The 16,464-nt window shown below is 38.5% G+C and overlaps 2 protein-coding genes across 9 annotated transcripts in view; both read left to right on the top strand.

Moving 5' to 3' along the window:
• syne2a (spectrin repeat containing, nuclear envelope 2a) overlaps nt 1-11,066 on the top strand; it is an 88,299-nt gene extending 77,233 nt beyond the window's left edge. Inside the window, exons 42-46 of the mRNA XM_063002515.1 lie at nt 437-577; nt 1,489-1,686; nt 3,480-5,582; nt 6,364-10,959; nt 11,058-11,066. Coding sequence (XP_062858585.1) covers nt 437-577; nt 1,489-1,686; nt 3,480-5,582; nt 6,364-10,959; nt 11,058-11,066 — 7,047 coding nt within the window. The remainder of the gene's footprint in view (nt 1-436; nt 578-1,488; nt 1,687-3,479; nt 5,583-6,363; nt 10,960-11,057) is intronic.
• Nucleotides 10,940-16,464, top strand: part of LOC134320690 (mucin-3B) — a 140,309-nt gene continuing 134,784 nt past the window's right edge. For 7 of the 8 annotated variants that reach the window (XM_063002227.1, XM_063002223.1, XM_063002226.1 and 4 more), the window contains exons 1-3: nt 10,940-11,499; nt 12,833-13,027; nt 14,890-15,747. In XM_063002227.1, coding sequence (XP_062858297.1) covers nt 11,074-11,499; nt 12,833-13,027; nt 14,890-15,747 — 1,479 coding nt within the window. In that variant the 5' untranslated portion in view covers nt 10,940-11,073. Of the gene's footprint in view, nt 11,500-12,390; nt 12,449-12,832; nt 13,028-14,889; nt 15,748-16,464 lie in introns of those variants that run through there. The other variant, XM_063002225.1, reaches the window with a different exon arrangement.

Here is a 16,464-nt window from a genome sequence, read left to right as displayed (position 1 = left end):
ATTTTCTGCAATTAACTTGTATTGTTTGAGTCTTAGCATGTAGTGCAAATACAAATTGGCTAAGACAAAATGAGGTATGTGTTGTTCAGGACACGTTTCGGTACAGTTCCCTGTAAAGCTCTGTCTCTGGCAGGTAACATGATGCAGCAGGCAACTGCACACATGTTGAAGGGGCACATAATAGTCTTAGCCCTCTTCAGCCATTGGGGGACATACTAATGGCAGGAAGAATAACAACAGGGGAATTGCCAACAAATACACTGGGTGTTTTTTTTTTTGTTTTTTTTACATATACTTGTTAGTCTTTGAATTTTAATGTTTTCTGTAATTGTAACTGTATTTTTTTTTAAAACATATTTAGGCATAAAAGTTTAAAAACAACATTCTGTTTTTCATTATTTACAATATTGTGTATGTTTCTTATGTGTTTGTGCAGGATGTATGCAGAAATCTGGAGGAAGGTATTCACACAGAAGAGCAGTGCAGTCTCATATTAAAGCAGTGCAATGAAAACCAGGACTGCCTGCAAAAAAGAATGGAGGAGAAAGTCCTTATGCCTTTACATGCAAAAGACCAGGTGTGTAACTTTGAGTTGTGAGCATGCACACAAGTTTGAAATGCCAGCTCTGATGTACTAGCATGTTTTACTACTGCATCACTTGAGCACCCTAGGTCTGTCAGATTTAATAAATTTATTTCTGCATCTGCATCAAAAAAAGGACAGTGGTAGCCTAGTGAGTAGAGCTTTGGACTATGGTTGAGAGTTCGAATCCATGCTCTGCCATGCAGTCACTGTTGGGCCCTTAAGCAAAGCCCTTAACCCTCTCGGCTCCAGGGGGCGGCCTATAATTGCTGACCCAGCGCTCTGACCCCAGCTTCCAAAACAAGCTGGGATGTGCAAAAAAATAATTTTGTAGTATTGTACACCTGTATATGTATATCTGACAAATAAGGGCATTCTATTCTATAAATAAATGCATCTCCTAGTCGAATCTGGTAACTGAAATCTCTCCTTTTACACTGTCATATTGCATGTGATTAAAGAGAACCAGTACTGGGCATTCAGCATGATAAAAAATGCTGTGCAAAGGCATTGGTTTGTTGTGGAAAAGATTCTCTACAAGGCGAAATTTTACAACATGTAAAAGAACTTTGAAATATGAAATTGCAATGTATTAGTTAGGCTCTGCTGCCTGCAACATACAGTGATTTTAATTTGCTAGAGTGCCAGTCATATTATATTTTAAGGCATTTGATGTACATCACCACAAAGCGCTAATGAAACATACATAGTCATCTGGTGTATTTACGCATAGTTTGCTGCAGAAAAATATAGATATAAATGTCAGTTAAGGAACGTAGATATTTGACAGCTCCATTACATACATTAAATGTACGTAGGATATACATTCAATATATATTTATTTCTATATTTGTGTGCACACCAGCTGACGAATATAAACCAATGCATATGTGTTATCTCTGTAGGCCTTGCTTAAAACTTTAGAACAGCAGAAGAAGGATCTACTTGATACTGAAACACTGGCTGCATCCCTGTTGAAGAGCTGCACTCCAGCTGGTCAGACAACTCTATCTCAGGATGTCCAGACTCTGCAAAATAAGAGGACACAGCTGAAAACATCCATTACCAAACATTCTAAAAAACAGCAGCCTGGAGATTTTATGGTGAGCCCTAAATCTTCTGTTTTGCTGTAGTCACTGGGGACTTTTATTTGGGCCTGAGCTTTGTTTATAGCTTGGACATAAAATAAAACCAGACTACCTGTTTTTCATGATGGAAGTGCAATACTGTATGCACTAATGCAGCACAATTCTTTACCTGCTTATGTATAAATGTATTTTTTTATTAGGTTGCTGACTAGACATCATAAATTTGACACAAAAAGATTAAATAGATTAGCTCTTTGTCCTTGAACATTTATATACACCTTTATAGAAACAAGGCTTCTTATTATTAACTTGGCACAGCAAGGAATAAATTAATCATTTAATTATTTAAAATATGTAAAAACCCAGGCAAACGAGTTCATCTGCAGTCTTAACATAAATTAAAGCAGCACTAGTCAAACAACACTCTGTTACCATGGGAGTCTGAGAAACATGCAGTTTAATCTTCAGAACCATTTTGTTTGAGTACTTACACCATTAACCAAAGTCCAAATCAAGGTTAAGTGCGCGCTTTGGTTGTTTTTTTTCCCTGAGAATATGCTGGTCATGACAGAGATTTCTATATGAGACATTACCCAGTTCAGCTGTTTTTTAATCCTTCTAAATGTTCTTGTGTTTTAAGCTCTTACTGTCGAAATTTTTTTTTTTTTTAATCTATTAAACAGATATACATGTACATGTACATGTGTATATAACAGATATGTTGCATATATTGTATACTATAACCAATAATGCATTTACTTATTTGTAAGCCAATTTGTTTAAGTTAAAAAGCCATTTACGGGGGGCCCTGGTGGCGCAGCGGGATAATTCGCTGCACACCAGCGCTGAGATTCGGTCAGCTGGGTGCTCTCTAGCTGGCACAGTTGGCTAATTCCTGCAGCAGACTGAATTGGCTTCGAGTCTGCTTGGTGGAAAAGACTGGACTAAGGGGTTAAGTTATCAATTCTGTGTAAGGGCCTTGGTTGCCCAGGGCGCTTGTACAGCGAGTGGAGGAGCACAGAGATTGGGGCGTGGCTCTCTGTATGCAAAACTGACCTTACACGCAAATTAAGAAAAGAAGAATAAGAAGGGCTTGGTGGACTGCACACACGTCGGAGGAAGTGTGTGTCAGGCGAATATACACCCTCCTTGGATGACGCCAGACACTAAATTGGGAGAAAAAGGGGGTAAAATGCATAAAAAGAGAATCAAAAAGCCATTCATGGGAACAGCTGAAAATGAATTATTTATCTGTAATTGGATTAACCTTGTGTTAAGATAATCGCTAAATCATACACCATGACTAAAGGAGTTCCAAACACACCATAACAAGCCTATGCACAGCACAAGGGTCAAGATGATCTGGGTATGGGTTTAGACCCTGCTTGTGGTTAATGGTTGTAAGGACTTTGGTAGGTTACCCCCATGTGCGGAATTTGAATGGATTGACTCCTGAACCCTTGGTTCCCCAACATGACATTTAATTTAAGGTTTAATTAAATGGTGTACTTCAATTGGCTGAGCTAAATTGGCTCTAGGTGTGATTGTGTGAATAAATAGGTATTTATTCAGATAACAGCAGACCCACTATAACCCTGATTAGGATTAAAAGGATATTGATTATAAATGTACTTCAGTGATGAAGATTTGTTTTATTCTGCATAAAATTCAGTGTTTTGCATAATTATGTTCTGACTGTGCCAAAAATTGCATTGTAGAAGTCAATTCACTAGTTTTTTTAATTATATTTTTTCTTAATTATGTTAAGACCTTAAATCAACAAGTAAAAATTACACAATTTCATTCAGATGCCTCTTGACAATGAAGAAAATGTTGTGGACAGAAGAGATCCCCAAATCACATCTAATCGAGTCAGCAAAGAGACACTCAGAGTCACTCAGACACCTGATCTGAGCAGATTGGACATGGACATGGAAAGTGTTGACCAAGGTTCCTCTAAAACTGAGAAAATCTATACCATTGTCCTGGATGTTGAGACACCCACAGTGAAACCTGGCAAAGATCAGCCATTGGAGTCCAAAGTCCAAACTCCTGGCAAGGCGTGTACCACTGAAGATGTGGATATGTCAAGTCTGTTAACCACAGAACCTCAGGCTTCTTCAGTATCAGAAGTGGATGTGTTGCAAAAGCAAGAAGTTAACATAACAAAAGAGTCTGAGGTGACATCTGTTTCCCAACACACTACTGAATCTGTAGATCAAGATAACCAAGAAAGAAAAGAGACAGCAATGACTGCAAAGGTAGAAGATAGCAGGTCCCCAAAGAAGTCCAAAACTCCAAAGACGAGCAAAAGGAAGAAGAAGGAGCCTTTGAACTCAGATCAGAACATTAAAGAGGCCATGACAAGGCATCCAGACGCTTTATCAAAGAGCACCAAAGATACTGCAGACACCAAGGATGTCTTGGTCCCAGCCATGAAACAGGACACTTTGGGCAGTAATATAGCATCCCCAGAGATTGCAGAGACACAACTCACAGTTGTGAGCCCAGATAGTGCCACAGACGAGAGTCCTTCAGTTATAAATCCATCAGAGTTTGAGAACATGATTGAGAAGGAAGTTCCTCATTCAGCAGCAGAAGATATTTCAGACAGAATAGTGTTTGAGTCTGTTTCATCAACCAAGCAGCATGCAGAGCCAGACTCAAAGGAGACAGAGGATTCAGACAGAACTGCCGACTCACAGGGTGCTGTACCAGAAGCTATGGACACCAGCGATATGCAGAATTCCTTAGAGAATACAGATTCACAGACAAAAGTTTTAAACACCACCATTCTGGATGTGAGTCAAACTCGTGCCACAGATAGCCACCCTCCTGATATAAATTCAACAGAGTTTAAGCACATTACTTTAAGGGAAGTTCCTACAGTAGCAGAAGCCACTTCAGAGACACTCAGAGTCACTCAGACACCTGATCTGAGCAGATTGGACATGGACATGGAAAGTGTTGACCAAGGTACCTCTAAAACTGAGAAAATCTATACCATTGTCCTGGATGTTGAGACACCCACAGTGAAACCTGGCAAAGATCAGCCATTGGAGTCCAAAGTCCAAACTCCTGGCGAGGCGTGTACCACTGAAGATGTGGATATGTCAAGTCTGTTAACCACAGAACCTCAGGCTTTTTCAGTATCAGAAGTGAATGAGTTGCAAAAGCAGGAAGTTCATGTAACAAAAGAGTCTGAGGTTACATCTGTTTCCCAACACACTACTGAATCTGTAGATCAAGATAACCAAGAAAGAAAAGAGACAGCAATGACTGCAAAGGTAGAAGATAGCAGGTCCCCAAAGAAGTCCAAAACTCCAAAGACAAGCAAAAAGAAGAAGGAGCCTTTGAACTCAGATCAGAACATTAAAGAGGCCATGACAAGGCATCCAGACGCTTTATCAAAAAGCACCAAAGATACTGCAGACACCAAGGATGTCTTGGTCCCAGCCATGAAACAGGACACTTTGGACAGTAATATAGCATCCCCAGAGATTGCAGAGACACAACTCACAGTTGTGAGCCCAGATAGTGCCACAGACGAGAGTCCTTCAGTTATAAATCCATCAGAGTTTGAGAACATGATTGAGAAGGAAGTTTCTCATTCAGCAGCAGAAGATATTTCAGACAGAATAGTGTTTGAGTCTGTTTCATCAACCAAGCAGCATGCAAAGCCAGACTCAAAGGAGACAGAGGATTCAGACAGAACTGCCGACTCACAGGGTGCTGTACTAGAAACTCGTGCCACAGATAGCCACCCTCCTGATATAAATTCAACAGAGTTTAAGGACATTACTTTAAGGGACGTCCCTGCAGTACCAGAAGACACTTCAGAGCAGATAGAATCTGCGCTGGATACAGCCTTGAAGAAAGCAGCTGACACAGACAGCAACATCAACTTACAGGTACCAGTGCACATATATTGTGTGTTGATTCTTTTACCAGTGTATTGTCATATGACTAGCTGTAAATAGATTTTGTTGCCAGAGCCTTTTATGCCTTTGGTAGACAGACAGGCAGACAGACAAACAGAGAGACTGACAGATTAATTAACGGATTTATTCAAGTTTTTCATTGCTCAGCACAAGGCGACAAAAGGCAGTTAGTGTTTACTAGTGCAAATAGTATCATTGTGGGGAAAATAATATCAGTCCATTTCTATGTCTATGATTAATATAATAATTGTAATTATAAGTAAAGATAGTATAGATCTGTATACATATAAGCATATGTAAATAAGAATGGGAATGGCTAGGTAAATAACAATAATAACTACTATCCAGGGGCATTGCAAAATCACATAAAAGTGCCAAATCTTTACACTGACAATAATTGATTCTAAGTTCTATATTTTTGTCTTTAATGGAAGTCCAAGGGCCATTGCTGAATGCTGATGATAAACTTCAATTAACACATTAACATATTTATACAAACAGCTATTACATTCTAACAATGTTGGGATGATACAGCAATATAAGCTTTTGTAAAAGATTGCTGCATTCTTTTCATGTTTAAATATTTACTGACTGGCTGAGCTACTATTCTTGAACTTCCATTATAGTGACTTAAGTATGTTCTTAGTAAATGCAAATTAGTTTATTATTATATTAACCAAAACCAATCTTTATTTACAAAGACCATGTTGCTGTATGTTGCTGTGAACTCTTTCATAACATTCCTACACAGATACCTGCTAATAGCATGGAGGATGGTTTTTGCAGTGGAAAAGCTAGCAAAGAGGAACAGACTATTACGCCGTCATCAAGCCAAGCTCAGCAGAGCAAATCCGGAATGAGAGACATAGACTTGAGTCAGAAACCTGATGCAACCAAGTCTGGATCTAGTATGCCATACATGGAGAGTGACATCCAGATTAGCCCTGGAACTGACAAAGTTGACACCATAGATTTGGATGTTGATTCAACCTCAGAGAAACCTGAAAGAGGTCAGAGGGTGGAGACCCCTGCAGCTCCTGATACAATTGAATTTAGTCCTGAAAATGTCTTAAGGAATGAGGAGACTCATGAACTGCCATTTAAGAATCCAGATGAAATGCGGTTGATCTCACCTACTGAACCGGAGCAAGTAGGTCAAACTGAAAATATCCAAATCCCTGTTGGTGCAGAGAGTTTTGCTGAAGGAATGGATGTGTCAAGTATATCGATCACAGATGATGTGCGAGAAGAAACAAAAACAAATCTATCTTTAGATCAAGACAGCATGGACATACAGGCAAAAACAATCCTAAGTGACTATAATACAAATGTGAAAATGGAGCCAGCAAAAGCAGAACATAGCAGGTCCTCAAAATCTTTTAGTACTGCACAAAGAAGCAAAAGAAAGAAAAGGGGTGTGAACAGAAGTCAAATGAATTATAAGGCAGACCAAAAGATGACCAGCACTTTGCATCACCATACAACTACCACAGGGCACCCAGGTGCCGTCGATAGAGCAAGTTTGTCTTTTGATTCAACTTTTGAAAGGAAATCAACAGATTCTAAAGACATTGTTTCAAGACATACAAATAAATTGGATACTGAATCTGCAAAAGCAGAGATTAATAAATCTTTAAAGAAGAGAAAAAGAGGAAGAAGAGGAGGAAAAGGAAGAAGATGGCGAAGAAGTACCTCAGAATTTACCAGACAAGATACTGCAGAAATTGGTACAAATTTGCACACTTCATGTCTTTCCACTGAGAAAATAACTGTATCTATCGATCCAGACTTACATGAACCACAACAAAAAGCATCAACAGCATACACAAATGTGAAAACTAAATCTGCAAAAACTGAAGATTGCACATCAAAGATTCACAGCAAAGCAAAAGGGAATAAAAAGAAGAAGCCTTTAATCTTAATTCAAGCAAACAATGAAAGCGACAAGAACATAGAGACATCCAAACAAGATACAAATGAACTAGATATTGCACCTGCAAAAGCAGATGATAGTAGGTATTCAAACCCTTGTAGCAGTGCTTCAAGAATCAAGAAGAAAAAAATGTCTGTAAAATCTGACCAGACAGATGAGAAATATACAAATATAGATACTGAACCTGCAAAAGCAGAAGATGGCACATCTTTAAAGCCTTCCACTGTAACAAAGAGAGGCAAAAAGAAGACAAGCAGTGAAAAAGAAAAGAAGATAAAGTCATCTGAACAAGTGATTCCAGTCAGCTCACTTCATCATCACACAACTTGCCTAGGAGTTTCAGATGCCATAGAAACAGCAAGAAGTGCATCCTCAGAATCCAGTGACTTCTCAGTTTCAACCATGTACACCAGCAATACCATGGATTCTGTCGAGAATACAAGTTCTGTCCAAATCATTGAGAGAGAACGTGATACTTCTCACAGTTCAGTGCCTGAGGTTCTTGACAGTCATAACACAGTTGATCTGTTGACTCAGATACCTGAAGTAAGCACAAGTGATGCTAGTGTGTTGCTGGAGCAGAGTGGCGACCAACTCACTCTGGATAATGATTTAACCACAACAAAACCTGAGTCTTCTACAGATGTTAATGCTGAAGACTTCACTTCTAAAGAATTTGATATTTACCCTGACCATGTTAATTTGAATGTGTCAGAAATAACAAAAAGTGAGGGCCTAAAGGGGCTTCAGTCAACCTCACATGCAGAATCAATGCAAGAAAGCAAGCCCGAAATTGCTCATTCTGAAGTGCAAATCCTTGTTACTACTGAAAGTCCCAGTGAAGAGATTGATGGGTCAAAGCAGTCCACAGACATCCACCAGACTTCTACGGTGATAGAAATGGATGTGTTACAAAAGCAGAAAGATGTGGCACCAAAAGACATTGATGAAAAATTATTTCTTCAACAAACTGTTGTATCTCTAGATTTAGACACCCAAAAGACAGCAACTACCAAAACTGCAGAAGATAGCACTAAGCCTTGCAGAAGTATAAAGAAAAGCCAAAAGGACAAGGCTGCTTTAAAATCAAATCAGTCTAACACTGAAGATGACAAAAACATAAAGACATCTATGTCCGAACAAATGAGTTCGACCAGCCATCTTCATCATCAAACATTTACCACAGAGCACCCAAACACCACAGATAAAGCTATGAGTTCAACTTCAGAATCCATCACACAAGATACTACAGAACTCTCAACTTCATCTATGAATCAAAAACAAGATACAGACACTGAAGATGTCTTAGACTTTTTTGAGCTTAAGGACATTTATTCTAAATCACTAGTAGAGGAACTTTCAGAAACATTTAAAGATATGTTTGAATCTACTGTAACTACTACACTGCCACCACAGCTGGAGCCTGTAATCCCACATGACGGAAACACAAATGTGGAGACTGAACCTGTTGGTCCAGAATGTTCCAAGGATGAGAAAGATGTGTCAAGTTCTCCGGTGATGCAGAGTTATCAGAATTCTACATTATCAGAACAAGATGTTGCAGAAGTGCAACTTTTGCAAACACATGGAGTTGATGCAACAAAAAAACTTGATGCTAAAATTCATTGCTTTCAACAAATAGCTGTGTCTATAGATCAAGATAACCAAGAAGTAGCAAATGCAGCAATTGCATCTTCAGATACTTCCAAAACTGCAAAAGAAACCACAAAGATTAAGGTGGCTGTTCATTCAGATCAGTCAGACAGCAAAGAAGGCAGTAAGATAGAAATGTCTGACTCCAAACAAACCCAAAGTTCCCCCGGCTCTTTGCTTCAAACAACTAGCACAACACATCAGCATGCCATTAAACAAATGGAACCTATGGACACCAAAGATGTCATGACCTCCCAAGTAAACACTGACACTCAGGCAAAATCTGCAGACGCTTCAATCGTGGGTGCTTTTCAAGCCAGTCACACAGACAGTCAAACTTCTGATATAAAATCAGTACAGTCTTGTGATATTATTCAGAAGGAAGTTTCTGATTTTGTAACAGAGGACCTTTCAGCGACACTAAGAGAAGAATCACAGTCTATGAAAACCACACAACCATCACAACTGGAGTTCAGCGTCAATACAGAAGCAGCTTCAGAGGAACAGACAGAAAATCAAGACATTAGCTGTCAAACTAGCCACAAAAAAGTTGACTCGATCATTCTGGATGTTGATCCACATATAGTAAAGCCTGAATGTAGTGGTGCCTTTGATACTAGTTCTTCAGAAAGCTCAGATGGACTGCAGTCAACCTCAGCTACACAATCAGTACAAGTGGCCCAAACTGCAAATGTTGAAACTCCTGTTAGTGTAGAGAATTCCACAAAAAATATGGATGTGTCGAGTTTGGTGGTCACAGATAGTCAACCCGTTACACTATTAGAAGTGGATGTGATGCAGAATCAACCAGTCGATACAACAGAAGACCTAAATATTTCTTCCCATTCCTGCCAGCAAACTGTTGTATTTATAGATCAAGGCAGTTCTGAGAGACAAAAACTCACAATTCCAAGTGATACAAGCTCAAAGATAGACACTTCATCTAAGGAAAGCAGTTCATTTGAGTCTCCCAGTCTTGCAAAGAAGAGCAAAAAGAAGAAGGGGGCTGTGAAATCTGACCAGAAAAACAATGAAGAGATCAGGGACTTGACATTTACTGGCACTGGGCTTTCAGACACTACAGATACAAAATGGAGTGAATCCTCAGAAACCAACATGCAAGACAAAGACATTTTCAATATATCAGTACAACAAATGGAAACAATGAGCACAGAACATCTAATGCAGTCGGTAGAGAATATAAGCCCTGCTCTAACAGGACCTCAACATGCACAGAAAGAGGGGGATATTTCAGATAGCTCTGTGCTAATAGTACATGAAATCTGTGAGACAGAAGTGAACTTGTTGGCTCAGACAAATAATGCAACCAGGTCTGACTGGTTGGAAAGTGGTGATCAAAGCAGCTCTGGAACTACTAAAGTTTATAACATCACCCTGGACATTGATTCATCCATAGTGAAACCGGTTGAGTCTTTTGAAGCTGGTAGTGCTAATGAAATCGGTTTTGAAAACCTAACTTCATTCACTGATTATGCTGTTTTGAAAGATGAAGAGGATCTTATGCCATTGTTAGAAAGCCCAAGAGGAATGCAGTCAACCTTACCTGCAGTTCTGGATCAAGAAGGTCAGAATGAAAATGGTCAGGCTCTACCAGTAGCTGATGGTGCCACTCAAGATATGGAAGTTTTAAATCTGTTGGTCACAGACAGTCATGAGGTTTCTACATCATTATCAGTAGATGTGTTGCAAGATCTGATAATTGATTCAATAAAATATCTTGATGCTACAACTACTTCATCTGTAAACCAAGAAATACAAAAGAAAGAAATCACAAGTGACAAACAGCTGGACACTGAAACTAGTACTGATAAATATACTAAAACAAGTGGAAAATACAGGAAAGTTGATGAACAGATGTCTGCAACAATAACGAGCACAACCCACCCAGATGCCACAGACACAGCAATCAGTAACATCCAAGAATCCAAGAAATACAATTCTGCAAAACTCAACGAATGCTTTACCATGGAACAAATAGCAACTATGGACACTACAGATCTGACTCACTCTAGAACAGATACAGAGCCAGGGGCTACTAGCACAATCATAAAAAGTGCTAGCCAAGTCAGTATCACAGGCAGTCATCCTCTTGAAACACAGTTACCAATTATCACACAAAGTTCTGATTTAGTGGCAGAGGACAATGTAGAGACAGCGACAGTGCAGCCTGAGTCAATGACCTCCACTGGAATACCATCACGAATTGAGGTTACAAGCAGCCTCCATGCAGAAGCAGGCTTGAAGGAGAAACAGGAACCAGACATCAATGTCAAGGCACAGGTATCTAAATGTCCAGACTATTCTTTATTTATGAGTACTGCTTAATGAATCGAAGAATGTCTGCATGAGCTTACCTTTTTCTCAGCAAAAGCAGACCACTGAGTGCTCTGTTGCTGGTGAACTGGAGACAACAGGAATAAGAACGTGAAAGCATTTCGCAGCTGTCTGTCTTTTCAGTCACCAGCACTGATTTCTTTCAGCTTCTTCTTCTTCATGTTTTACATTTGTTTCATTTGTAGCATTGACTTTTAATTTTAAAAGATGCTCTTTCAGACCTCTTTTATTCTGCTTAGAATTTCCTTCCATGCTTTTATTTGATCTTCCAGCTTAGATGCATGTTTTTCCTTGCAGCTGTTTATACAGAATACTGTCTTTTTTTAATTATAAGAACTCTGCTTTGTTGTGTTGTTGATATTCCTCATGAAAGTGATGATTACTATTCTGGTAGCTGACTGATTAACTTTGTCAATGATGTTAGATTCTTTAGATCACAAATGGGCCTACAGCAATACATAGCAAGGGCTAAACAGTCTCTAAAGCCACTATATCTAAACAGTATAATTTAGAGCTCCTCACACGGGCACCTGTATATAATCCTTTTGGTAGGGTATACCATGCATTTTCCACACACAATCTTCTGCAGATCAAACAAATAAACCATAATGAATAATAAAAAGTTCCCCTTTTGAACCATTGAATTAGACACACCCCAAAACCCATATTAAAAGTTTGTATGGCAGTCAAAATTTAGTCAATTAGTCTTTTGCCTTTTGTAATATGTAAACTAATTTACATTCCTAAATGTCTTTTAATTAAAATAATACCTTTTAAAAAGATAGATTGGTGTGAAGTGGTGTGTCTTTAGGTTGTGGTGTCTTTAGCAGGGATCCAGTGGACACAAGCAGATTCAGTCTTATACAGATTCAGTCAACGAGAACCACAAATAAAGGTTAAATAATATCTCTCTGTATGAAGTTATACTAATGAAGGTACTAAGACCATTATCATCACTAACAGCAACTATCCTAGCATTTGCGTAACATTATATTAGCAGTGTAAAATTAGCATAGCATGGCAACCCAATAACCCACCAACATAGTCATTTAATATATTTAAATGTGAAAACAGTGCATGAGGACATTGATGCACTGCATTAAGCAGTAAGTACACTGAGCATGAAGCCGTACATCATCCTGTTCTATCAATACTATTAAGGTATGAACTCTTATAACCTACAAGAAAAAAAAAATATATATTGTACAGTATCTTCACATTTAACAATTGCTGAATTTTAATGAGAATGTATTTTAAATTATATTTTGTTCTTTTGCAGATGGATTTTGACAATATGGAAGAAAAATACAGCGTGTCCTCAAAGTATAACAAACATGATACTGCAGAAATAAATACAGTTACACCAGAATCTGAGTCTACAACATCCACCAGACCACCATTACAACTGGAGTTTAGCATACATGCAAATGATTTGATGGAGCCAGATGATTCAGAAAACAATGTCATTTTACAGGTACCTGCACATGCACTGATGTCTGCTCGCATATTATTTCCTATTAAGAAATGTTTTTAGATGTCATAGCATTACACCTTACCCAACACTACCCCTGTAAGACATAAACATTATAAATAACATTATATGTGCTACACATGCAGCATATGTACCCCATTTCCAGACAAGTTTTATTATATTTTTATCTTTATCTTTTTATTTTTATTTGTCAATTCCTTTGAGCCTTTATTTAAAGTGTAAAGAAAATAAATCTAATTTTCCATTTTACTGATCAACATAATTGTATTTTGTAAATATAATTCAATTCAGTTTAACTGTATTGTCATTATACAATACAGTATAACGAAACACTGTCTTTGGTGCAGACAACAAAAGACAATAGTGCAAAGACAATAGGGGAGGTAAAAAAAAGGTGCATACATAAGGTGCTTAGACAAGGTGCATAGACAAAGACAAAGGTGCAATGACAAGGCAAGGTGCATAGACAGGTCTGAGGTTTTGTTTGTTTGTTAGGATTTTAACGTCATGTTTTACATGTTGGTTACATTCATGACAGGAACGGTAGCTACTCATTACACAAGGTTCATCAGTTCACAAGGTTATATCAAACACAGTCTTGGACAATTTAGTGTTTCCAATTAACCTCACTTGCATGTCTTTGGACTGTGGGAGGAAATCGGAGCACCCGGAGGAAACCCACGCAGACACGGGGAAGGACCCGGACCACCCCACCCGGGGATCGAACCCAGGACCTTCTTGCTGTGAGACGACAGTGCTATCCACTTAGCCACCGTGCCGCCAGACAGGTCTGAGGTAGTGGATTAGATATACAGTATAATACATAATATACAGGTATAATACATAATATAAATACATTTAAAATGTTATGCCTGCAAAAAAGTTTGGGACAGAGGAGTGTTTAATCATGTGTTTGATCACCTTTTCTATTAATGAGACTTTAATGGTTTGGGCACTGTGGACACTACTTGTTGCAGTTTTGCAAGTGGAATTTTTGTCCATTCTTGCTTGATACAAGACTTCAGCTGCTCAACACTTCATGGTTTCTGTTTTCTAATGTGTCTCTGTGTCGATAAAGCCACACTGAAAAACACTGACTTCCAAGGAAAAGACGCCACCTTGATGGCAGCATGTGTCTCTCTAAAATCCCAATATATAGCTCTGTGTCAATAATTCCATCATTCATATGCCATTCATTTGTTGCTGAAACACAAAATGTCTAATTTGCATAAAATTGAGAAACTCTCAGTTCAGTGTTGTGCCTTGCTCTGTTTCAATGATGCTTGTTGCTGTTGCTTTAATCTCAGTCCCATGTTGCACTTCTAGATAAAAACTGTACTTTCTCTATTTTTTGTTTGTTTGTAGCGGTGGCCTACAGGTACTTTTGAAAGCATTTACATTTTACAGTTTAATTCAAAAGATTCCAAACATTTGTTCTAATATTTTTTTAATGTTTAATACATTTACATTTTCGGCATTTAGCAGAAGCTTTTATCCAAAGCGACTTACGGTACTGTGACGGTATACAGTTTAAGCAATTGAAGGTTAAGGGTTTTGCTTTAAGGACCCAACAGTGGCAATCTGGCAGTGGTGGGGCTTGAACCAGCGATCTTTCGATTACTAGTCCAGGACCTTAACCACTAGGCTACAACTGCCCTCAATCTGAATTGGAATTGGAATTGGAATTGACAACACTATCTAACACCAATGTGTTAGATAGTAACAGAAATTTAACCAGCAATTTAAATTAAGGGGATGTCTACATACATTTTACAATATAGGTTAAAATATATTGTTGGCTTTTTATAAGAACTGAGATTTAGATTGTTGACATTCTTTTGCAGACTGCTCCCATCAATAAAGAAAAAGAAAAAGACAGTGAAACTATCCAATTTACACCTGAACTAGTTACCGAAGAGGAACCAGATATTGCACCACCTTCAAGTCAAGCTCAACAGCCTACAGCCAAAATAAAAGACATGCCAGATTTGGAGCAACAGACTAAGTTAAGCGGTTTAGTAATTTCCACTGAAGATGCGTCAAGTCTGTTGATGGTAGATAGTCATCAAGCTTGTTCATTATCAGAAGTTGATGTGTTGCAAACTACTAAACATGAAGTCCAAGATAGCCAAGAAAAGCAAGACACAACAATCTCAACTGATAAAAACAAACATGACAATGAAGTTTCAGCAAAAGGAGAAAGCAAGTCTTTACAACCATTAAGTGCTCCAAAGAAAAGCAAAAAGAAGGTGGTTTCAACCCAAGCATACCCTAAAGATGATGATACAACTAGCATAAAACTCCCAGAAGTGACATATACAGAACTGAGTTCCTCTTCAGAATTAATTAACCAAGATAAACCCAAACCTTTAGACTCCTCAGATTCAGCCACAAAACAAATGGAAACTGTTGATACCAATGGAAATTTAGATTCCAAAGAAAGTACAGAAACACAACAAAGACCTACAAGCCCTGTGCTGATGACTGTTAGCAATGACAGTACCACAGACCTCCATTCTCCTGACATAAAATCAATAGAGATTAAGGTTGTCATCCAGAAGGAGGTTTCTGTTTTAGTAACAGATGAACCTTCAGAGACATTAGAAGCAAACTCTAAATCCACAGTTACAACCACCATGACGGTACATGCAGAACAAGACTTGAAGAAAAGAAAGGATTCAGACGGCAGTACTGGCCTACAGGTAACTACAAAAGCATTAACTTTCATTATTTATTTTGATTTTTAATAACACATTTTAATAAGAGAACTGGTAATAATTAGTTTTAGAGAGAAATGGGGAGAACTGCCTGAATTGTTTTGTATTTCTTGTAATCAACCAAATGTACAGTGTTATATTAGAGCCACTCATTTCATGTTCATGTGTTCTTTCGTCACCAATCTTGGTGGAAAAGTTGACTTGGACCCTGCAGCACACTGCTCAGGGACCTTTACCTAAAGACCGTTGTCCTATCTGAGGTGTTATTAGCTGGACTGAAGCACTTTCTTTTCTTTGTCTCCGGAGTTGTGCAGATGCAGAACACAAAAGGTCAGCACGTAATGTGCGATTGGGTGAAAAGGTTGGATTCTTCATGCAGCTGAATCAATTAGCACAAAATACGTGATTGGTTGAAAGGGTTAAATTCTTCATCTTCATCAATATGAATCTAGATCATTCTCAGCACTGCAGTGACACTGACATGGTGGTGGTGTGTTAGTGTGTGTTGTGCTGGTATGAGTGGATCAGACACAGCAGTGCTGCTGGAGTTTTTAAATATCGTGTCCACCCTTTGTTCACTCTATTAGACATACCAGCACAACATACACTAACACACCACCACCATGTCAGTGTTACTGCAGTGCTGAGAATGATCCACCACCTAAATAATACCTGCTCTGTGGTGGTCCTGGGTGAAAGCAG

Source organism: Trichomycterus rosablanca, chromosome 9 (assembly GCF_030014385.1).
Source record: "Trichomycterus rosablanca isolate fTriRos1 chromosome 9, fTriRos1.hap1, whole genome shotgun sequence".
In the NCBI taxonomy this organism is placed as follows: Eukaryota; Metazoa; Chordata; class Actinopteri; order Siluriformes; family Trichomycteridae; genus Trichomycterus; species Trichomycterus rosablanca.
Note: the sequence above shows the minus strand (reverse complement) of the source record. Positions and strands in the feature narration are given on the sequence as shown.